Source organism: Euleptes europaea, unplaced genomic scaffold (assembly GCF_029931775.1).
Source record: "Euleptes europaea isolate rEulEur1 unplaced genomic scaffold, rEulEur1.hap1 scaffold_85, whole genome shotgun sequence".
NCBI lineage: Eukaryota > Metazoa > Chordata > Lepidosauria > Squamata > Sphaerodactylidae > Euleptes > Euleptes europaea.
Genome location: NW_026612605.1, coordinates 12063 through 31538, shown reverse-complemented (window position 1 = coordinate 31538; position 19476 = coordinate 12063). Strand labels below are relative to the sequence as shown.

The following is a 19476-nucleotide window of genomic DNA, read 5'->3' as shown; positions in this document are numbered from 1 at the left end:
TTGAGATTATTAGAATTAATCCACAGACTGAATTAAATTGCATGATTGTCATAAAGTCCCTTTAGTTATTTCCAGATGTAAAATTAAAAACTGGGACTAATTCATAAATAAAAAAGGATATAGCTCAGCAAATCAAGGCTTTTCATGAAAACAACTAAAAATAATTTGCATACAAAATCGTAGTAGATTAGCTTTCTCAGGTGTTTACTAACTTCTTCGGCTTCCTTGCCCCTTGAATGAGAAAAACAAATCGAGTGGGAAAAGACCACTGTCTGTTGATGAGCAGCAGACACACTCAAATCAAAAAAGGCCAAATTCTCAATTTTTGTTTGAACTCAGAAATGATGCACACTGATTAGATGAGGGATTCTGAGGTTTGAGGTGTTTTTTTCTGGGAAGAGATAAACAAAAGTGTTCTATTTCTGTGAGCACCAATTTAGCAACTTTAATAAATACTGATGTGTACACATTAAAAAGGGACTAATTTATGTGAAACAGTGTGAAAAGAGTGTGGCACTCACTAATGAACAGCCCATTACTTCTGACAACTGTGACTAGATTTGTCTGAACTCCAGTGATATTTCCACCATCCCAACCATAGCTTAAGTCAGTCATTCTGACAGCTGTGCAATTTGCCTTACACAGAAATATTAAAAGTATGTGGCCTATCTGATTGTCAGTAGGATATACATACAGTAATGTGTTATATATTATATTTTAAACTTATATGAGCGGATATTTCACTTTGTAAAACAATTTTAAATAAATATTGAAGCATACATAACAACAACAATAGATTAGAAGTCTTTAGGGGACATGTGGAGCTGTAACAATGCAATCCTATTGCAGGGGCTACAGTAAGCCATTGGTTTCAGCTATCTTATATATTTCTACATAGGACTGTAGTGCAAGAGTGACAAGACAGCACAAATATTTATATTGGGATACGCTAGTTGCTCTCTGAAATTCAGTGGATATTTTCTTCAACTTATTTGTTTTAAAATATTTATGTGTGGCCTCTTTACATTCACACCCAAGGTGGTTCACACCAAAGTAGGTAAATGCAATATATATAAAACAGTTAAAATCCCAAGTCCATTCTAGAAACAAAATAGCAAGAACAGCAAATTAGAAAGTAGGAGGGGAAAAACCAAATCATATACTTGGGGTGTTTGGGGTGTGTGGAAGAGATATCTACTAACACAATACGTCTTTATTTAAAAGTTTGTAAAATTAAAAAAAACTTACAACTTACCCACACCTTATTTTCTCCTTTCCTTTTTGAGCCACTGCATCAGTAACCATTTCAATGCCTAATACCGCAACAAGTTATATTGGGTAAATTAGGAAATGATCATCTGGATATTTTAATATTTTTACAGAGAACATTTGTTCATAGTCAGAAATGGACACCCCCCCAGGGGTGCAGAGAAAGGGAGGCAGTTAGGGTTGCCAGTTTGGAAATTCCTGGATATTTGAGGGTGGGGGTTTAGGAAAGGGAAGCACCTCCCTAAGGGGTATAATTCTATCAAGTCTACCTTCCAAAGGAGCTATTTTCTTCAGGGGAACTAATCTCTGTAGTCTGGAAGATAGCTGTAATTCTGGGAGATATCTAGGCTCCGTCTGGCAGTTCACAACCCTAGTATAGAAAGGAGCACTCTAAACTGAAGCTCTATAAAGTTGAAGCCCCCAGTATATTGCCTAATGTTAGTGGTCAAACAAATTTACACCCATCCAGCCTTTGACATTTAGGACAGTGGTTAGAAGAGTCAAAGACGAAGTCTATTTGCATATTTAATGAACCAGCATTCATGGTTATTAATAAATTCATCACAATTAAAGCTTACATACTGAACATCTATTATGTTGATATTTCATGTGCTCAAATACACTCGTTATCTGCTGACAGCAGGGGCAAGGGAGACTATATATTGGCTTTCCACATCCCTATGAGCCAATTGTCGCTATACGTAATTTTGGAGGTATTGAGGAAAAGCTAATACAGCAATTCTGTATTTGATATGCAACTGTGAACATGTGCTCCACAGAGGTTACTCTTTGTAGTTTTATTTCCTCTTAATGTCTCAGCAGCAGAGCAAATTAAAAATTAAAAAGTTTTTGGGACGTAAAACATCACAACCCACATGGGAAAACTGAGTCTGGGAAGAAAATGCAAATACATGACAAAATCGAACATATGGTTCATACCGTATTCAATTAACGTGAAATACTTTGCATATAAATTACTGTAGCCTTTTATTACTCCAAGGCAACATTTGCTGATGTGTTGCACTCCGCACTGATTTCCTTCCACCTTTCTCATCTTTTGTTAGTAAGATGTAATTTGAGTACTTCTGCTGGCAGATATGGGCTTTGCTTCTCATACAAGGCAGGCGTGACTAGACAAGTTATGTTTTCAAGGTTTCTGCAAACCAGCATGCAATCAGAGAAATGAACCCAAGGATCCCTAATAAACACAACTTCATACTCTTGGGTCATTTACGCATGGATACTTGGACTCACGTTCACCCCGTCTGACTCGGTTGTTCCTTGGAGTTCTGCATGAGTTTTCCAACCATTAGAAATAACCTTGCTGCCAGCCCTCGCAATGTCCAGGTCTTCCCATTCCTCTGTTAACCCAATTCTTCCCTCTACCCAGCTGAAACCTATTTGCAGAAGGCAAAGCACTCTCACAGCCGATCACAAAGCAGCATGTAAAGAGAAAGGCATTCAAATGCTTCCTGCTTCCTCTGAGCTCTTTCTGAGCAAAAGAAAGGGTTTTTAAAACTGAGGCTTGGATTTCCCCCCCCCCCTTCAGATTTTTCCATTTTTTGTTCTTAAAATGCTTTTTTATGTGATAATTGGGTTTTGGGGGGGAGGATTTTCTCTCACAGTGAGCACCGCAAAGTAAGCCAATTACAAAGCAGCATTTAAAGGGGAGGGACTTGATTTGAGTTTTGGAGACTGCTGGTGTATAGATTCTTAACAGGAAAGTATGGGTCCAAGTGTGGGTAAAACTCCCATGCATAAATCATGGTCCACTTAGATCAGTATTGCCTTTTCCGGCTGGCCGAAGGGCCACAACTCAGGCAGAGAAAAGGTCTTTTGCAACGTCTGGCTTCTTAACCAGAGCTTTAAATGGCTTAAAGCTAGTCCTGTTTAAATGTAACAAATGTGGATATGCAATTTTTAAGTTCTGCTTTCATTGTTAATCAACACGGAAAAATAATTATGTCATTTGACCTCTCTTACAAACTGTACTTATGATTCACGTTATGAAAATGCAACCATCAATTTAAAAACAGCTTCAGTTTAGTAAATAAGGTTTTTTTTGGGGGGGGGAGGGGCTGATTCCTTATCTGTTACAAAAAAATTTTAAGGTCTACTTGTAGAAATGACAGTTTATTACGCCTAGTTAACCTCTCTGGAAGTAGAAACTAAGCTAATTTCATTGTAATGTCTCTTGGCAACTCTCAACGGAAGTACAAAGCTTATTTTTTTGCTCCAAAACATTTTGCTGTATGATAAAGGTAACTGTGCATGAAGTTCTTGTCACTTCTTGTTCATATGTAAACTTAATTTTACACAATTGATTAGTGGTGGATAAAGTCATTTCTTAACCAATTGCTTTCTATATTGATTTCAATATCCAATTAAATAAATCTCTGAAAAGAAATAATGGAATTATGAGAGATTGGGGGAAAGTTTGGTTGGGGTTAGAATTTAGCGTTATGTTGTGGTGATGACAGCCAGGGCTTCCCCATATCATTATATCTAATTCTGACTCAGGCCATAGAGCTGAAATTAAACACACAATGAAGCCAGGGACAGACAGGATATTCTACAACCTTGGGGAAAACACCAGATTTGCAAAAAATATGCAGTATAAACAAAAATGCATTTGGGGTTTTAAAAGGATAGAAGCAATGTCTGCTTCCTTAAGAAATATTTGCCACTGAAATTACACTGAAAGATGCAAGGGAAGGGATTTAAACAGGAGCGAGATTTAAACGGGGGGGGGGGAGGGAGATAAAAGGCAGGGAAGGCAAAGCTGGAGAGATTAAGAGCAGAAAAGGTAAAAAAGAAAAGGTAAATATGGGGGAGAGGAACAGAAAATAGTGCTTCCTTGAGTGGGAACAGAGGCTGTGAGGAGAAACAGGAAAGGGCAGATAGGTAGGTGGGTAGGAGAGAAGAGGAGAGGCTGCAAGAACTGCGGGGGGGGAGGAAAAAGTAGAGGGGGGATGGAGGCATGAGATATGTAGATTCTTGGAGTTCATGTAAGCCTGACTTTTTCTTTAACAATACTTATGCGGGGAGGGGGGAGGATCCACAACTTCAGTGCATTTTAAAACATAATTTCTGTCATGCTCAGAGACAGATTCTGCTGGGTCCTAGCCAGAAGTGGTAGATAAAATACTGCTTTGACCTGAATCAGTCATCTTGGCTAAACCTTTCTTAAGAGAGCAACTTAAACAGTGCTTTCTTTTATTATTTTTAGATACTCCTTGTGGCACATCCTCCCTGCTCCTCCTGCCACACGTTCCTTTACAATGAAATGAAGAGACAACGGCACTGCTCCTGTAAACTTTGCTCCCCATCATTTTGACACACGCTTGTTCTTTTAGTTTTCCACAGCAGCCTCTATAACGCAAACAGCCATCTTGGTAACCATAAGGTAATGACATCTCCCCTATTCCCTCTACTGTAACTGACAACTGCAATTTGGAAAATGCTGTCAAATTCTGAATTGGAATTATTCACCTGACATGTAGTATTGCAGCTGAGAAATGGAAATCTAGGATCTCTCATAGAAAGATGAAACACCATTCTTGACAGATCAAAATATATTTATTTCTGCTTGAACTGATGGCAAAAAGCTTCCAGTGGGGAATCTGTTGCGATTGTATAAAAGAAACCAGAACTGACAAAAAAATCCACATAGATTCATATATCTGGATACTACCTTTACTCATCCACGATCAACATATACCATCTTTTTTTAAAAAAAGAATGTGAAACAAAGGCTTTACACTGCCTGGCTAAGACTGCAATCCTAAAAACACTTTCCTGGGACCTGTTTAGGTGTGATTCCTAAACATTGTTATCAGCAACACACTTTTAAAATAAAACTAGAATAAAGTATTCATAGAGAGCCAGTGTGGTTTAGTGGTTAAGTGTCGGACTAGAATCTGGGAGACCCAGGTTTGAATCCCCACTCTGCCATGGAAACCTGCTGGGTGACCTTGGGCCAGCCACAGACTCTCAGCCTCAACCCTGGCAAGTATTTGGATGGCAGACCTCCAAGGAATACAAGGGTGACACAGAGGCAGGCAATGGCAAACCACTTCTGAACGTCTCTTGCCTTGAAAGCCCACCAAGGGTTGCCATAAGTCATCTATGACTTGACAGCAAAATAAAAAAGATTAATAAGAATGAGCCCTCACACTGGATAGCCATTTCAATTGTGCAGGAAAAGGGGTACATTGAGAAAGACAAGGTTTTGTCCATAAGCAAATCTTAGGAAGGGTCTGTGCAGGGGGTGGATAGGAACATGGAGGTAGGCCTCTGTGAGGTCCACCGCCGTCATGAAGGTGCCAGGGAGTAGCGACTCCACGACTGACTTGACTGTTTCCATACGGAAATGTCTGTGGGCCATCCTCTTGTTGATGTACTTTAAGTCGAGGATGGCCCTCCAGTCCCCGTTTTTCTTTGTGACGGTGAAGAAAATGGAGTACACTCCCCGGCCCTTCTGTTGGTTGGGTACTGGCTCGATAGCCTTGATGTGGGCCAGATGCTGAATAGCTGCTAGGGTTCTGGAATGTTTTCCTTTCTTGAACGATATTGGGGAATGTAGGAAACGGTCCCGTGGTTAGGAAGCAAAGTCCAGGAGGTAACCGTTTGTTAGGATCTGTGAGACCCAATTGTCCGGTTTGGACAGGGCCCACCTTGCCGAGAACTCCTGCAACCGTCCCCCCACTTGAATGTGACTGGCGTCACTGAGGGTTATTTTTTGTGAAACGGTCTCCTTTTTCCGATCTGGGCTGGAACCCTTGTGGTCTGGAGAACCTCCCCCCCACCCTGTGAAAGGATCTGGTGTTGCCCCAGGATCCTCTGGTTGATCCCCAGGAGCCTCTCCTATATTCGGTTCTGAATCTGGGTGAGAACTTTGGGGGACGAAAGGAAGGATATGAGGAAGGGCGATGGTCCTTTTTAATTTGCATAGGGAGGACCTGTTTTTTTATCTTTTGTTTCTATCACTATGCTGTCCAGCTTCTCACCGAATAAATGACGCTCCTTAACAGGGTGGTTTTGGCCTTCAAGTCGGCTGGCCAAGCCCTAAGCCAGAGTCCCCTTCTGATGGAGGTGACCGACGCCATTGACCTTGCCACTGAAGACATGGTATCAAGAGAGGCATCAGCCATTAAGGTTATGGCACTTTGAACTCTCTTGAGTCCCCCTATGACCCTGAGATTGTCCTCAGGTACCAATTGAATAATCTTTTTTATCCATAAGTAGGAGGCCCTAGCAAAAATAGAGGTAGTGGCGCTGGCCTGAATAGCCATGGCCAAAGCCTCATGCGCCTTTCTAGCTAGGTAGTCTGCGTTTCTGTCGAGTTGGTCCCTCAAGGAACCGACTCCATCCTCTGGGACCAATCCCGGCGACTGTAGGTCCAAAACTGGGGCGTCTACCAGGGGAACCTTGAGCATTGCCATGGCATTCGGTGCCAGATTGTATAATTTCCTGATGTTAATGGGAAGTTGTCTATTAGGGACTGGATGTTCCCACTCCTCTCTAACCGCATTGATGAAGAACTCTGGGAATGGAACTGAATTAGTGAGGGATTTTGGTCTAGGAAAACATTCCTTGACTCCCTTTTTCCATTTAGACTTAGGTTCATCAGATTGGTCTGTTTCCTCATTAAGGTCAAGAGCAAGTATAGCCTTGGCCAAGAGAGCCTGATAATCCTCCCCAGAGAACAGCCTATTATGTTGGTCTGTCTCCTGAGGTGGCTCATCATCCGAAACAAATTCACCCTCCTCTTTTTCCTCCTCTTCATATTCTACAGAGGAGTTAGGAGATTTTGAGTTCTCAGTGTGAGCTTCTCTTGACTCAGGAAACTTAGCCTTCATGGCTGCTTTTGTGGGCCATGCATTATGTCTCAGGTTAGTGGAAGAACTAGGACCGGAGTCCTCCTCAGCTGTAGTACTGGTTTGATTAGAAAGATTGGGGGGAGTCCCATAGGGGCCCGATCCCATGGGTGGGGGAAGACGAACCTGAAAGGATTGGAAAGCCTGCCATTGGCGCTGCAGTGCATAGTTAATTAGCTCGTCGGTGTTTTGCCAAGATAGAAAATGGCCGCCCGCCTCCCATTGCCGCAGGGTTGCCAGTTCCCGGCGAGGAAGAATGTATTCGCCGCTGCCGCCGCCTCCAACAATGCCTGTACGCTAGAGGCTAAAGTTGAGGCTTTCGGTGAAGAGTCGGGTGTTTTGCGCCCGGCTTTCAGCCCAGCGCCAACCTTGCTGGCGCACCTCCTCTTCCTACCGCCCAGTTGCGGCGGCGCGGCTTTTCACGCCTTTTTGGTCTTAACTAGAACCGTGGGCGGTTCGGCAGCCAGGGTCTCTCCCGGTTCTAATAAGCTCCCTAATGGTCCGCCTGAACGGCCGTTGGGAGATCCGGAGCCCTTGGGAGCGGTTTGCACCAGCCCCCTTTGGTAGTCCTTCTCGTACTAAAATGGCATCGGCCATTTTGAAGAGAACCTATCCTAGGTCCCTTTCACGGAGGAGGGAGACAAAGGTGGGTAGTGAGGAGGGAGGAGAGGGCTGAAGCTTGGATCGGAATACGAAGGGAAAGAAAGGACTCACAATACGCAGACGACAAAAGAATTGGAGAGTTCTAACTAATCCTAATAGAGCCTTTGGCATGGAGCTGTGCGAGGTTGCCTGCTCTACCTGGATAGGCAGGACGGAAACTGGCTTCCTCAGGCTGTTTCCAGCCAAGGGATACAAGAAATCAGAAATTTTAGTCCTGCCTACCCGGATGGAGAGGAAAACAACCCACAGCTCAGGATGCCCTTGCCTCAGTGGAGAATACAAGGGTGACACAGAGGCAGGCAATGGCAAACCACTTCTGAACGTCTCTTGCCTTGAAAGCCCACCAAGGGTCGCCATAGGTCATCTGTGACTTGACAGCAAAATAAAAAAGATTAATAAGAACGAGCCCTCACACTGGATAGCCATTTCTATTGTGCAGGAAAAGGGGTACATTGAGCAAGACATTACAGAAGACATTACAGAAGGTCATTGTGGTCCCATAGGCAAACGGTTCCACGGAAAAGGGGGGGAAAGGGGGATAAACAGCAAATAAACACACATACACCGTACGTTTTGGGAAATAAATGGCCACAGCTTTTTATTGATCACAACAGAATGGAGCATTGGCGGAAAACCATGAGGGCGGATCCACCCTGTCATCCGATGTATCGAAAACATCGATAAACGGCCCAACTGCCTGTTGGGACAGCACCGGAGTAGCTCTTAGGTGGCCCACCAGGACGGGAATCTCTGTGTGGAGCCAGCGCCACCTGGGATTGGAGCACCCAACCCAAGCCCCCGAGCTGGGCAACACTGTTGTACTCCATCCCAAGACCCCTTATGGGGGTCCCCACAAACAGGAAGGAAAGGCACCTCTTCCCATCTTGGATCAGACCCCCGTCCCGCATGCAAACAGAATGGTTTCCGGACTTAAATAGGCGTGGGGAGGGCCCCGGGTCAGGTGGCCGCTCCGATGTCATTCTCCCGCGCCTCCACCCGATCGACCATGAGCTCGGCAGCTCGTTGATGGAGGACCGCCTCCCTTTTCCCTGCAGCCGGCCCAAGTAGGTCCACAACCCTGCGACCTGTTTAATCATGTCGCGTTCTTTTTCACCAGCAGCTCTGTGTTCATTTGAGTGTGCCCACCTTGATTATATGCCAAAAAGTACTGCTTTATTATTACAAGCATTAGCCAAAGATAAAATTAGAAAGCAAATATATATATATTACCCAAGCAACCTTGCTAGCATTCTGGACTTGTTTAGCTGAGCCCATGAATACATAAGCTTTATGTTATGGGTCATGGTTTTAAAACATTATTCAAAGAAACAATAAAGATTTCAGATGCAACACTACTTCTGTGATGTACATACCTGAAGTGGGGAGAAAATGGAACACACCTTCAGTTGCTTTGAGTTTGCCACACATTCCCATATGTAAACAGGAAATTATGCACAATCTATATCTAGCGATGAGCCAATGCACATATAGGGGAAGCAAATGCACTGGCTGTTGTCCCCACGTAGACACAGCATGTACAAACTCTACGTACACAGCATTATGCTCATGTGTGATGAATATACACAGGTGGGGGTGGACCCAGTGCAGTCACTCCTCCTCTGTGCATGGTGGCTTTTCTCAACACTTCGCATGAGCACAGGCCTAGAATTAGAAGTATACGCGTGTACCGTTTGCCATTCTCTATTAATTCTCATTACTTGTGCCTCCTTCTGTCACTTCACTAGCTTTATGACCACCACATTTGTTCAGAAGTCACGGCTGAGTCTTGGCACAGTGGCTATTAAGACTTGTTTTTTTTTCTTTGCCACTGATGTTCGGGGGTGGGGAGATGTAATGTGACCTTTAAATGGGCAGACAAAATTGATTCCACTGAAGAGTGTTTTTATTTTATTTTCCTAGAGAGGCAGGGGGGGCAAAATAAAAGCCAAAGGAAAGAATTTTTGACAATTGAAAACCCCTGGTGAACGTTATGATGATGATGATGATGACAAATGCTATTTTGAAGACTGATGTAACAGCCATAATTTTTAATATAAACGATAGGCTCTCATGGGGAACTAGTATTTAAATTACTGAGTCACTCTGATAAAATTAAGGAACAGCAAAAGAAACATACCTGCCCCAAGCAGCCTCTATTGCAGATTTCTTATTAACAGGAACACAGGAGGACTCCACAACACTTGACTTGTTTAGCTTGTAACAAAAGCCACAAATTGGATCCAGCATGCACCCATTACAATAGCTGAAAGAAAGAATAAAAAAAAGCACAGCAGTGTAAGTGCAATCTTTTTGGAGCAAAACATTAATTAAGAATTGGTAAGGTTTAGGTGGAAGATGGAAGACTGTGTTTCAGTTCCATGACATCTGACTGACAGTGAACAACATGATTCCATCTCATCTCTCACTCAGTTTAACATCTACATAAAACTACTAGGGAAGATTGCCCAAGATTTGGAATACAGCAGCATTGATATGTAGATGTTACCAAGCTCTCTCTTCTGCTTCTGGAGAGGCAGTAAAAATTCTGAATCTGAAATGGACTGGATGAAAGCAAACAAGTGAAACTTAATGGGGACACGATGGTAATACTTTTGATTGTCAAACGCAGGTTGCCCCATACTATTGCCACACTTACTCTATCCCTTAAGACCAAGGTTTGCAGCCGTTGTGTTACAGCAGTGGGACACAATGCTGGATTTCAATGTCCTGGGGAGTGATGCCCAAACATGTTTTATGTCAGGATCTATCCTGGTCCAGCCGTGAGTTGGAAGAAAAACTCTTCATGTGAAGACCCCTAATGGGGAGAGGAGTCCCCCCACCATGGTGTTTGGATCTCCATGGGGAGATCCCCCGCCCACTATATCACAGCAGGGTTCCATTCAAGATGTGGTGGAACAAGGGGGTCAGGAACTGCCTGAATACATCAATCTGCTTGTATCATCCCCCCATCTCTCCTAGGACTCCACAGGAAAGGAGAAAGAGAGCCATGAGTCAAAGCCTGGACTGGGCAGTGGAGCACCTGCCTGGTAGACCAGGCATCCCACTTTCCTGTCCAGCTCAGAAGGAGAGAATGGCTCTCAAGATCTTTGGAGGACCAGGGATCCTACTTTGGCTTCAGGAAAGGGTGGGATCATCATTTTTCCATATAAAGACTCAGTTAGGAATTATAACTGCTGGTTGAACACCTTCCACAAAACAACCTGTGTATCAAGTTGGACAGCTCCCTGCTGAGACAGTTTCCAGTTCTCCAGTCCCTTGCATGCCTCCTTCTGGATCTCTCTGTCTTTTTCTCTAGATTCTGAATTGGCAGACAGCTCCAGCTCAGCCGCCTGCCTGGCCAAGTGAACAACAGGACATTTTACCAGCTTTGGATGGTTCAGGAGATGTGCCCCTTCTTGAAAATAAATGATCCAAGAACAAAGGTATGTGAAGAAGTGACCTCTCTCTCATAAAAGCTCATGCCAGAATAAATGTTGTTAGTCTTTAAGGTGCCACTGGCCTGTTTTGTTTTCCTACAACAGACTAGCACAGCTATCCCACAAGAATTTTCATGAGACAGGAAATGACTGGACTCCTTCTACAGTGGCAACGATACAACCAGATGATTTGAACCTCTCTTCTGATCCTTACATACACAGAATAGCTTTCCAGTCATGAATTCTAATAACAGGATCAGCCCTGGCCAATGATTTTTCTGCCCCAAAGCTGGCCAGCTCTTACATACATGCAAGATGACGGCAGGCAAAATCCCAATTTGAAAGATACGTTCTCATCCAGTAGCAGTAAATATTTCCTCTTTCAATCTTCCCATGAGAAAACTGATTATAAAAATATCCCTACAATTACCAATTACAGACAGGAAAGAATTAAGATACAATTGCATTAGAGATTCATTAAGTTTTAGCAATGGTCATTAAGGCAGGTTTGGTCATCAGTGAAAACTGTTTATATATGCACAAGATTCCAAATGAAATATAAATCCAATATACATAACCTGCTTAAATTGACCTATATAGAAGTATCTCAAAGGCTGCACCAAATACTGGCAAAAAATACTGATATTAATTTAGCTGTAAATGAACTGTAACCTTCATAAATATCCAAGACAATTACTATTCTGTTAAAGTATGCTTACCAGTCACCAGAGAACAGTACGGCTTCCAAAAACCTTATTAGTATCTGTAATTTTCTTTCCCCAATTATGTCCCTAAATTTGATAAATTCAGAAACAAGTTCACCTATCTCTCCTCGAGATTTAGTGCTAAAAATCCTTGAATTCAATTTAGACAGTATATCTGGAGATCTCTCTGGTTAAAAAAATACATTTCTAAATGCATTCAAAGAATGAATTCCATTTTTGTTCCAACACTATTAATACAAATGGTACTTTCTAGAATCCAAGATGACAGGACATTGCTCTAAGGAGCTTACAATCCTTTAAAAAACAACAACAACAACTAGAATTAGGTTCTCAATTTAGTTTGCAGTTCTCACCTTGGGAGATCTTTATTGTCAATAATTAAAGGAAAAAAGATGTTTCCCCCTAGTTTATGCACTGATACTTAATCTTGACATTAAAGACTCATTCGAGTTTTTATGGGAAAAGATTTATGTCCAATATAATCTGAAATATGATATATGGTTTGATTAAAAAGTGCTTATTGAGCTAAACTACTACAGATGCAAAATACAAGATCCTCTAACATTGGGATTTAATCCTAACTAGGATGAATAAAATGTTCCACACATAGATTTGGTTGTAGGAAACATTTTGCAGCTTGTGCTGATTTTTTTTTCCAATGGAGGCCCAAATGCAAGCAACACTAACACTCTCAAATGTTATGGTTTGTCTTCTAATGTGCTATCGATGTGTAAGTGGACCAGCGATTTCAAAACTTCTATCAATTTGTATTGTATTAGAAAAACAGTAGTTATTCCTAAAAACAAGTTACAGTTAAAGACAACACTGTTAAAATGGACATGTTTACATAGATTATTTAAAGAAATTGATTCAGCCTCCCTTTCTGCTCACTCACCCCAGTTCAACAGGGAGAAGAATGTACCCAGTTTCTTTTTTGTTAGAATAAACATCATGGCCATATAACAGGAGAAAGCAACAGCTTTTTTCTAATGATAATGCACTGAATTTTAAAGAAAGTTGTTGAAGTCTGTATTTGCAAAAGGGGGAGGAGCTATTCTTTATGGTAGGTTGTAGTATTGAAGCTTGCAGTACTGAATTCCACTCCTGCCCCTCCCTGTAAAGGGTTGGGTGTGGGGGTAGACTTCGTAAGATGGCCCATGGAGAAAACAACCCTCATTTTTGGCCAATAGGGAAAATCTGGAGGAGCCTGTATAGCCCTGCCTCTAGCTGTTTTCCCAGACACTGTGTAGCAACCACCTTTCCTCCCTAACTGAGTGGGCTAGAGCCAGTCACCTTTTGGGTCCATGCATGATTATTTTACCTCATGAATCTTATGGAATTTGATCGTCCCCCCCCCCACCAACATCACTGCAGTTCAGGGAGGGGACTCGCTAGGGCCCTAATTGGATTGGATGGTATTGGTAGAAATCCTTGGTCGTAAATGGTGGTTACAGAATGGGAAATTCAGTTATTCTGAAAGCACTGGGTACTTTGGGGACCACCCTAAAGCATTAATTCAAAGGTGAAAGGGATATTACTCAGACCAGAATTTCAAGGCATCTTTGGCTGAGGTAACTGGGACAGATACTCCTTGGGGCAATCATGATCTTTGATCCAAAAATCTCTTGGCTAGGGAAATATGACTTGTTTTCCTCAAACACCTGTAACTTCATGGCAAGGAGGAGTCAGAGCAGTTCTGGAGATTGTTTGGAGCCAGGGTAGACTCACTTAGATGTTCAGGAATGCTGATACAGGAGGCCTGACTCCTTCACACCCTGCTTAGTTATCACCCACCCTGCATTTGTTGTATAGTGAATTAATTTGCCTGCTGCAGATCCCTTGTACTTAATAAAGTTGTGGACTGTTTTACATCCAAAACTTGTGTTAGCTTTCTTTATACCATATTCAACTGCAAAACTCTGTGACATAATTAGACGAACACAAGTGAGAACCCCCAAGGACTTGCGAGAGGAATCTCATTTCCCCCTCCCCTACTATTTCCTCATTCCTTTTCCTGAAAATCCTCATGGCCTTTCCCTTTTTCCTGCTTCCTTCTCTCCTTATAGGGTTGCCAACCTCCAGGTGGAGCCAGGAGATCTCCTGGAATCACTACAGGGATTAGTAGTTCTCCCAACTACAGAGATTAGTTCCCCCTTAGGGCTGCCAGCTCCAGGTTAGAAAATTCCTGGAGATTTGGGGGTGGAGCCTTGGGAAGGTGAGATTTGTGAAGGGAAGCGACCTCAGCATGGTATAATGCCATACATTCCACCCTCCAAAGCAGCCATTTTCTCCAGGGGAACTGATTTCTGCCATCTGGAGAGCAGTTATAATTCTGGGTGATCTTCAACTCCCTCTGGGAGTCAAAAAGGGCAAGAGTCCAGTAGCACCTTAAAGACTAACAAAAATATTTTCTGGTAGGGTATGAGCTTTCGTGAGCCACAGCTCACTTCTTCAGATACAGCTAGAATGTGAATCCATTGGTCTTTAAGTAGAGGAACAGTATGTAAATGTGAGTGACTTATAGCTCCCAACTAAAACCAGTCCAACGTATTATTAAGGACCTACAACCAATGCTGGATTGTGACACTTCCCTCGCTGAAGCACTGGGGGGATGTCCCTTTCTTGCTTACAGACAGCCGGCTAACCTAAAACAACTTCTCACCCATGATGATAAACTACTTAACAAGAACATGGACTCTGGCACCAAGGCCTGCAACAAACCAAGGTGCCAACTTTGCCCTCATATAGATTCTAGGAACACCATCTCTGGACCCACCAATGTCAGCCATACTATCTCAGGTTCATATTCCTGCTCATCTTCTAATGTGATTTATGCCATCACATGCCAGTAATGCCCTTCCACAATCTACATTGGACAAACAGGTCAGTCTCTTAGACAAAGATTAAATGGACATAAGTCTGACATCAGAAACCACAATATTCAAAAACCAGTGGGTGAACATTTCAACCTTCCAGGACATTCTGTTGCAGATTTAAGAGTAGCAGTTCTCTTACAAAGGAATTTTAAAGGGAGATTGGAAAGAGAAACTGCTGAATTACAGTTGATATTCAAACTAAAGTCAATGCATTTACCTGGGCTGAATAAAGACCTTGCATTCACGGCCCATTACCAATGCTGATTTCTCCACACCCATCTCTCCCCTGGACATCACAGACTCTTTTGCATATCACACCTAATCCAATCAAGCCTGCTGTTCACATTTACATACTGTTCCTCTACTTAAAGACCAATGGATTCACATTCTAGCTGTATCTGAAGAAGTGAGCTGTGGCTCACGAAAGCTCATACCCTACCAGAAAATATTTTTGTTAGTCTTTAAGGTGCTACTGGACTCTTGCCCTTTTTGACTACTGCAAACAGACTAACACGGCTACCCACTGTGAATTATCCCTCTGGGAGGTTGGCAACCCTAGTTCCCCTGGAGGAAATGGCTGCTTTGGAGTCTATGACCTCTGTGAGGTCCCTCCCCTCCTCAAACCCCACCCTCCCCAGGCTTTACACCCCCAAATCTCCAGGTATTTCCTAACCTGATGTTGCAACCCTCTCTCCTTCCCACCCAACAGTCAACCTACCTTTATCTGCCCCTCTGTCTTCAGCTTCTCACTCCCACCAGCAGCCTCTTCCTATGAAAACTATGGCACAGTTGTGTGGTGCCAGATATTAGGCCAGGCCCACTCGCATCAGAGGACATGTAGGGTGGCACCTCACTTTCCCTTGTATTCTGCTCCCCATAGTATTTCCTCCTTCTATCTTTCCTGGTAACCCCCATATCCTCTCCCCTTTTCCCCATTCTCTCCTTCTTCTCAGCCATTCACCAACCTCCCATCTTCAGCTATATTTACTATTTATTTACTTAATTTATACACCACTTTTCTCCACAATGGGGACCAAAGCAATTTACATTATTCTCCTTTCCATCCACACAACAACCCTGTGAGGAAGGTTAGGCTGAAAGTATGTGATAGGCCCAAAATCACCAGTGAGTTTCCACAGTAATGTGGTAAATCAAACCTGGGTTTCCCAGATCCTACTCTGAAGCTCTAAGGGCTACACTACCCTGGCTTCCATAGGGTGGCTGCTGTTGAACAGTAGAGAGCAGCCAGGCCTAATCAAGTCATGAAAGTTGGGTGGTATCAAGTCACCCAGTTGCTTCCAGTCCTAGGATTGCCAACCTCCAGGTGGGACCTTGAGATCTCGCAGAATTACTACTGAACTCCAGATGATAGAGATCTATCTCCCTGGAGAAAGTAACTGGTTTAAGGTTAGACTCTATGGCATTATATTCAACTGAGGCCTCTTCCACCCCCAATCCCTGCTCTCCTTAGACTCCACCACAAAATCTCCAGGAATTTCCCAATCTGGAGCTGGCAACCCTAGTAGAGTTCCCCTGGAGCAAATGGCTGCTTTGGAGGGTGAGCTCTACAGCATTATACACTCCTGAGGTCCCTCCCCCCCAAACCCCACCCTGTCCAGGCTCCCCCCCCCCAAAAAAAAATCTCCAGGTATTGCCCAACCCAGAACTGCAACCCTAAACCCTTGTCAGGCCTGGCCCCAGGGTACCCCTCCCTCAAAATAGGCCTGGAAAGGGCCTTGCCCCCTCCTCTTTGCTTTTACTAACAGAACCAAGACTTGGAACGCAGTGGTTGCCTAGCAACAGCCACTGAGGGAATCCATTGCTTAAAGCTACAGGTGCTCCTTTTATCATTTTTGGATTTTTTAAAAAAAACCCAATGTGGTTTTTTTTTGGGGGGGGGTAAGATTTCACATTTTCCTGCAAACCTAGGGCCCTTTTCAAGTTTGTAGAAAGATCTGTTTTGCCCATTCACAGCTCCCATCACCCAAAGATCTGGCCGACTTCGCTATTCGGATTTAAGATTAAAAACTCACTTGAAAACCTAACGCTAAAACCATAACAGTAATGTCTGTCATAGGGTTTGACCCAAAAGCTTTTATACTTAAAAAACAACAACACACAAGTTCATATTCAAAATATGCCCTTCAAGCCCTTGGAACATGCTGCTCAGGGTGCAAAACCAAGTCTGTCATCACAGCGCATCAAAATCTTTTATGTAATCTAGTACAAAACAGCACACAGAAAAGTTTGTGTGTCACAGAAACAGATCAAACTAAGATTTAGCTAGGGGCGTGCCCTCAGACCATCATAGCCAGTAAGGCTTTGAAGTGATTTTTACTACTGGCATTCTTCCTTTCCTTCACCTACTGCAAGCCATCTGTACAATTTTATATTGTGTAAGGAAGTCAAGAAGTGGGTGATTAAGGCAGACTTTGGCAGATATTTACAGTAAAAAAAGTAAAAGAACAGTGACAGAGTTGAACATTCTGCTATCCAAAGCAGCTATTTCTGAACTGGGGAAAAACTCCACACAAACTAAGATAAGGGATTTCACATAACCAACCTCCAGCTCATTATTATCCATTTTTTCCCTTTTGTGGAAATTACCATAAACCACTAGGATTTCATCATGCTTCTAAGAATTATGATCAGTCTACCAAAGAAAAACTCGCAAAATACTTCAGCCCTTTCAAAAGTAATTTACAATTGAACTTCAAGAACAGCAGAAATGATTGAAACTCAGAACATCGTGTATTCCTTGGTGTACCGAGTGTTTATAAAAAGAGGAATGTCTTATGACAACAGAGAGACAAGTCCCCTTGCAAAAGGCTGAGTTACAAGCAGCTTCTTGCAGTGAATTCTTTGGCTGTGCGTACTATTGCCACTGTTTCAAAATGTTACTGTACATTACAACAAATGAGCATTTGTAGCAAGATAAACTGTAAAAGTAAACACAGAAAGCGGGGTGGTGGTGTTTCAGTTGTTAAGAGCATGTCGGGCTCAACAGTCCGTTCTTGCAGAACACATGCAGCGGGGTGATTCAGCTCACATCCTTTTCTTGCCTAGAATCTGCACAGTGGGCTGCACAGTCAATCACTTCCAGGGATAACTCCCAGGCATCCAACTGTGATGTGCAAAGCTGAAGTAAAAGAGCCTTGGGAAACTTCTGCTACTGAAAAGGCACTTTAGGAACCAGAACAGTGTACCTTGAGGAACAGTAACTTGTAGCACAAAGTATTCTTGTATATTTTTGGAATTAAGAAAGAAAGCATGTGGTAGGTATCATACCTGGCTGCAACAAATTAGTCATGACTGATAAGTACGAGGGAACAGAATTTTTGGCACAGCAGTATCTAGGGTATATACTTTAAGGGAACTCAGCAGTGATGTTTGCACTCCCACTTAAAAACTCAAATATAATATTTATTGCAGATTTTAAATTGTGGAGAAAACACACTTTGGATTCAATAGAAGTGTTTTTTAGAGAATAGCCAGGATTTTTCCACTGGTAAATCTAGTTAGTAAAAACAACAATGAAACCCCTCTACTTTTCCAATATTTTCAAAGAAGAACTATTTAAAATTACTTATTGGAAAATCATGGTACCCTTAGGATAAAAAACAACTTGTGAAATGATTCTGAGAGGTGGTCCAAAGTTGTAATTTCTGTTATTTATACGTTATCAGATTTGGAAAAAACAAATTGGCATATGTTATAAAGTAGAACCAATAATATAATTATAAGTTCTGACTTGGATATTATCTCATTCTTTGTCAAGAATAATTTCCACTAGTTTAAAGAGGTATTTTTAAAAAGTTATATCTTTCTTGCCATTTTACACCCACAAAGTGTCTCATATATATACTTAAAATCTACTGGATATCTGCTGGCAGAGTTAAGCTTCCTCTAAAAGCATATTGTATGTTTTCTGGACCTTTCCAAAAATTCATTCACTTCAATCTCATGTAGTTAAAGTTGTCAGAGGAATTTTGGGTTATGAAATTTCATATGACCCAAAAACAATTCTGTTATACTGTCCAAGGGGCATAGTAGAACAAACAGTTTTAGAACCTTGTGACTTTATTAACTGTAGCTAGAATGTCTATCACTGCCAAACAGAAGTAGAAATACCAGTTTTTACAGTGTGGCTTAATCAACTATAGAAATTGCTTTATTAATGAAATTAATGTATTATTGCAGACAAAAATGCTTGTAGATAAATTTGTTGAAAGGTGGTTAATTGTTCATTGCATACAGGAATAAAAAAGCTATGGACAGTATACCATTCATATGTATATGTTGTATCATATGGATTTTAACTTGTTGGTTGTAGATTTTTGTATTATCTTGGAAATCTGTTCTAAGCAGCTTGAAAATAAAACATGATAAACACCAACAGTCACAATTAGTTAAAAATGAACAAACTATTAATACAGCACTAAAAACTAGCAGTAAAAATTAAGCTAGATGGTAAACACAGCTTAGAAAGAATCTCATAAAACAGGCTAGAGCAGACTGTAAAACAATTTGAATGACCAATGCCTAGCTAAAAGCCCAGGGGGTGGGGGAGAATGTTTTAGCCTGGCATCTTAAAGAGAACCCAGATGGTACCACATCTGCCTATCAA

At 42.1% G+C, this 19476-nt stretch overlaps 1 protein-coding gene across 1 annotated transcript in view; it reads right to left on the bottom strand.

The window, feature by feature from the left end:
* Positions 1-19476, bottom strand: part of LOC130493176 (proton myo-inositol cotransporter-like) — a gene marked incomplete at its 5' end in the record, with an annotated part of 51258 nt that overhangs the window by 20477 nt on the left and 11305 nt on the right. The window contains one exon of the mRNA XM_056866879.1: positions 9949-10074. Within this exon, the coding sequence (XP_056722857.1) occupies positions 9949-10074 (126 nt within the window). The remainder of the gene's footprint in view (positions 1-9948; positions 10075-19476) is intronic.